The 5,580-nt window shown below is 45.1% G+C and overlaps 1 protein-coding gene across 1 annotated transcript; it reads right to left on the bottom strand.

The window, feature by feature from the left end:
* Positions 1 to 2,425: 2,425 nt before the first annotated feature.
* LOC105884308 (small ribosomal subunit protein eS4, X isoform-like) lies at positions 2,426 to 3,284 on the bottom strand. Its single transcript, XM_012788063.2, has one exon. The coding sequence runs from the start codon at positions 3,267 to 3,269 to the stop codon at positions 2,481 to 2,483; it is 789 nt and encodes a 262-aa protein (XP_012643517.2). The 5' UTR covers positions 3,270 to 3,284; the 3' UTR covers positions 2,426 to 2,480.
* Positions 3,285 to 5,580: the final 2,296 nt, after the last annotated feature.

Here is a 5,580-nt window from a genome sequence, read left to right as displayed (position 1 = left end):
CCAGAGAGTGCTCTAGCCCTCTTTCTGCCCTGTGAGAATACGACAAGAAGTTGGCAGTCTGCAACTCAGAAAAGGCTTGGCGCCAGCAGCCAACTGTGCTGGCACTCTGATCTCAGACTTCCAACCTCCAGAAGGGTGAGAAACAAATCTCTGTTGCTTATACGCCACCCGGCCTATCGTAATCTGTCACAGCAGCCTGGGCTGACTGAGACACTCCCCAAACCCACCGCCACTGTCTTGGGTCAAGCTGTCATTGATTATTCCTCTTCTGCTTCCCCTCCTTCTTTTCATTCCTTTTCATGGTATTTAAACCTACAAAAAAAACTGAAAGAATAGTACAAGAATTCCCATGTATCTTTCACCCAAACAGAAAAACTGTTAAAATTTTGCCACATTTGTGAGAACATCGCACATGTCAGACAGATATGTCATATATAGAGGAGCATCCATGCATGTCGCATATATACATATAAACACATCGCACCACTTGAAATAGGTTGAAGATATCATGACACTTCACCCCTAAATTCTCAGTGTCACCTAAGAATAAAGACATTGTCTTACACAACTATCATGTCATTATCACACCTGAGAAAACGAAAACCTCATATTTAGTTCATACTTAAATGTCCCCAATTATCCCCAAAATGTCTCTTATACTGTTTTAAGTTTTTGATTAAGGATCTCATCAAGAGTTACATATTTTATGTGGTTGTTGGGTTTTGTTGACTTCTTTTGGTTTAGAACATCCCCCTCCCATTTTGGCTTTATTTTTGTTTTTCATGACACTGAAGTTTTGAAGGGTTCCAGCCAGTTTTCTTATATAATCTCTCCCAATTCTGGATTTGTCTAATAGTTTCCTCATAATTACATTCAGATTAAGCATCTTTGGAAAGAAAACCATGTAGAAGATGTTACAATCTCTCATTGCATCACATTGGAGGGCTGATAACCTCAGTTGTCTCACCAGGCGAAGTTGGACCTCTTGGTTAAGTGATGGCCACCAGATCTTTCCATTGCAAAGATACACTTTCCTCCCTTGTAATTAATAATCCGCGGAGTGATTCTTTGAGACCACATAAATATCTTAGCATCTATTGATCTAAATCCTCTCCTGAATTGGAGTTGCAAAATGGTGATTTTTCTAATTCTCCTATTTTATTAGCTGGCATTCCCTGTAAAGAAGAAGTCCTCCCCACGTCTCGAGCTATACTCTGCCATAGCTGGCTTTGGACTATTCTTCCTGCCTCCAGGCTGGCTCCCTCCACTCCACCTGCTGCTGGAATGGGTGTGCTCAATTGCAAATCTAGATGTGTCCATGCCCTGTTTAAAATCCTTCAGGAACAGGCTCAAATCTGTAAGCTTGCCACAGGGCTCTTTGTGATCTGGCTCCTGCCCACGTCCGTGGGTTCATCTCTTCCTGCACCCCTTCACGTTTTCCATTCAAACTACAGTCATGCACCAAATAATGTTCCAGTTGACAATGGGCCACATTTGCCACAGGGTCCCCTAAGATGATACCATATTTTTACCGTACCTTTTCTGTTTAGATATGCAAATACTAACCGTTGTGTTACAATTACCTACGGTATTCGGTACAGTCACATGCTGTGCAGGTTTATAGCCCAAGAGCAATAGGTCATACCTTATAGCCTAGGTGTGCAGTAGGCTGTACCATCCAGGTTCGTGTGAGTATACTCTATGATGTTCACACAATGACAAAAATCACCTAACAACGCATTTCTCAGAATGTATTCCATCATTAAGTGATGTGTGATTATATTTACAGTTCTCCCAACACATCACCCCACTCCACACCTCTGTACCTGTGCACAAACTAGTCCCTCTGCTACAAGACCCTTCCCCAGCCTCCAGCCTCATCTGACTCCCATTTGTTTTTCAAACTCTGGCTCTCGCATCACCTCCTCTGAACTTGATGTTGAATAGATGCCTTTTGGGAGCTCTCATGAGACCTGTACACAATTCTAGCATTGCACTTGGAGCCCTGCATTATAAATGTTCGCTGGTCTGCTTGTTTCTCCCACTTGATTGTAAGATTTTTGAAGGGAGAGAGTTGTTTTTCATCTCTATGTAACAGAAATCTAGAGCTATGTCTGGCATGAAGCACTCAGCAAATATTTTCCTATGAATTAATTCATGTTTCCTCAAATTATTAAGTAAAGGATGCAACCAGCTTCCAGAAAAATTAGATTAGATGATGTTTAAGGATAAAAATCATGTATTATAAATCTTTATAATGCTCATGTATCTCACCCTATTGCTTACTAATTTGCATTAGCAATGAGTAAGTTGACACAAAAGTATATGAATATATTATTTTTTATCTGCCTAGTATATTTTCCCTTTGAGAATTGCGTCTCCTCTACCTAACAGGATAGACAATTTTTTTCCACACTGTAATATCTTTAATTAAGTACAAATAACTTTTTAACATGTTATTATGTTACATGGAGACCATTTCACCCACTGCTCTGTTTGGCTGCCAGTCTCTTATCCCTCTCTTCAGCAATGGTGAGGCGGATACCTTTTCCTCGAGGAAGAGAAATCCATGGTTTGTTGCCCTTGCCAATAACGAAAATGTTGGAGAGGCGAGTGGCAAAGCTGTTGCCATTGGCATCTTTCACGTGAACCACATCAAAAGACCCGGGATGTCTTTCTCTGTTGGTGATCACACCAATTCTTCCCAAGTTAGCGCCTCCAGTCACCATACACAGGTTACCTGTGTCAAACTTGATGAAATCAGTAATCTTGCCAGTCTCCAAATCAATCTGAATGGTGTCATTCACTTTGATGAGTGGATCAGGATAGCGGATGGTACGAGCATCATGAGTCACCAGATGAGGGATTCCTTTTGTGCCCACAAAGATTTTTCTCACTTTGCACAACTTGTACTTGGCCTCCTCAGGTGTGATACGATGAACAGCAAAGCGACCCTTGGTGTCATAAATCAGACGGAAATTCTCTCCAGTCTTGTCAATGCTGATGACATCCATAAATCCAGCAGGGTAGGTTATATCAGTTCGGACCTTGCCATCGATTTTAATGAAGCGCTGCATGCAGATCTTCACTTCATCTCCTGTCAGGGCATACTTAAGCCTGTTTCTTAGGAAAATGATGAGTGGGAGACACTTTCTCAGCTTGTGGGGACTGGTGGATGGACGAGGAGCAAACACACCGGTCAGCTTATCCAGCATCCAATGCTTTGGAGCTGCTACACGCTTCAGATGCTTCTTGGGACCGCGGGCCATGGCAGCGCTAAGCACGGAAAGAGCAGGATAGACAATTTTTGCCTGGCCTTCTCCACACATGGTGACATCATAATGTGAGCTCGCCAGAGTACTTCATCCTCCTGGCTGCAATGATTGGTTCAGGTAAAGACACTTGACCCAAGCCAGGCCTATCAGAGTCCCCTGGGACTTTTGATGCAGCTAGCCAGAAAGACATGCAGGAAAAACAATGTGACACTCATCACTGCCAGAAGTCATCTTTGTCATCTTTGGGTGGAGAGAACCTACCTCAGGATGAAGCCAACGCAACAGCAAACAAGCCAACCGAGGGAAAGAGATGGAGCTGATGGTGTCATTTAAACCCTTAAACCCACTCACATCCGAAGAGTCATATTTTAGACTTCCTGGGGCAGGAGTCAACAAATCCCTTCCTTCTTGCCCTTTAAGCTGACAAAATCCCAACTGACTTTTCAGATATGCATTCCGCGACATTCCACATTTGGCTGAGTAGGTAAACTGAGATGGGCAGGAAGGATTTCGCCTCCATTCAGTCCTTTGCTGCTCTTTGAGAAATGACGTAGAGGCGCCCTTCTCCCTACCTCTCCGCAGCCCTGCCGACCAGGAAGGGGGCTTTCACCTGGGCTGCCTCTCACCTGCCTCAGAAGAAACAGGTGTATCTGGGGGTCATGTTCACCTGCTCCTGTCTCCTAAGTCTCTTCCAAAGGAGCAAAGCACACCAAGGAAACATGCCATAAATGGAAGGCTGGCGTCATCTTCATTATTTCTGTTCCGGGAGATTATTGAATCCCTTCTCATCACAAATGGCCCATCGCATCTATAGGCTTCTGAGGTCAATAGCAACTTAATGTTTTGCTTCTGGCAGCTCTCAAGTTCTGGGGATGTTAGGAGGCTTGAGTGAGTAGCTAAGGATCAGGACTAGCTCCTGGGACATAGATGCGGGCATCTATTCGAGGATGCTTGGAGTTAAAAATGCCAAGTGCATTTCAGAGAACCATAGCCAGGGATGTTTTCCAGCGTTCACCTTCCATCTCTGTGAAGTTTCCCAGTGAGGCACGAGGGAGGTAAGGAAGCCCCACCTGCTCTGGAGGAGCCTGTAGACTACAGAAGGGGAAAGAGGACAGTCTTGGTTTGAAGAAGATTCCGTCATGCCAGCTGAGTTTGGTCTCCTTTGTGGTTATTTTTAGGAGTAAGGTGAAAAATCAAGCTCTTTACGAAAAATATTTTCATGGCTTTCATTTGCATTAGCTTAATTAGATGCTTTTGTCCTCTAACTACTAGCTAAGGTAAAGCACCCAAGGGAACCAGAGTTGTGATGAAGTGGGGAGAAGGAAAAAGGAGAAGTAATGTTGGGGCTGAACTCCTGCCCCCGAGGCCTAGAGGGGCATCCTTGGGTAGAGCAGCATGGAGCACATGATCCGCAATGGAAGCGAACTGGAAGAAGAGAGACAGTAATTACTTTGTAGTTCGCTTACGGGTAGAGCTGCTGGTCTGCCCCACGTGTGCCCTTTCTAGAGGTGGCATGGGGAAAACGGTAAGAGTCTGGACAACAGGGAGATGGTCACTCCCACCTTCATCACCTAGGAGCTCATGCCAATCTTAGACTTTTATTTTTCTAGCCCTTGACACCAAATTTCATCCCTAAGGAAGAGGCAGAAACCTGGCTCAGAACAAGGCAGAGAGATGGGGAAGAGCGGGGTTTCTCTTTTCAAACCTCTTTCTGTGGTCCACCCGGCACTCCAGGACAACATCTGCAGGAAGCCACGCCCTTCAGGCATTTTCAGCTTTTGTGTCACCCTTTCTTCAGCAAAGCAGGGGTCCCGGTTCTGACATGGACTCTAAGCTGAAGAAAATATAAAAGCAGTACAACCATAACTTATGAAAGAACAACACCAACTATTTTATTAAAAGGCTTGGTGAAAGGAAGGACTTGCCTACAGGACTGCCTTCTGAGAGCACCCTTGCTTCCTGAGTCCCCTGATTTACAGAGTTTGAATACCTGGGGATTCCAGAGCATTACCCCACAGCCAATGTTAGAAAGTACCAGAGTACTGTTTCCCCAGAGGGAGCCGGAGGAGGGACGAGAACTGAGGCATTGAGGAGAGAGAAGGGAGGGTAAAGGCTGGTCCCGGGCACAGAGGAGGATGGACTCTCAGCCTGTGTAGTGCCTGTCCATCCCTAGTGACAGCCCAGGGAGATGATCAACTTGATATCTGCACTCTGGGTCCCAGTCAGCCGGAGTTTCCCTGCAGAGACCAGGAGGCACATTGGAGCACTGATCTGCTGTCCCGCCTGTGCCCTGGGGCTCCAGGTG

This window comes from Microcebus murinus, chromosome 3 (assembly GCF_040939455.1).
Source record: "Microcebus murinus isolate Inina chromosome 3, M.murinus_Inina_mat1.0, whole genome shotgun sequence".
NCBI classification, from domain to species: Eukaryota; Metazoa; Chordata; class Mammalia; order Primates; family Cheirogaleidae; genus Microcebus; species Microcebus murinus.
The sequence above is the reverse complement of the archived record's forward strand: the minus strand, read 5'-3'. Positions and strand labels throughout refer to the sequence as shown.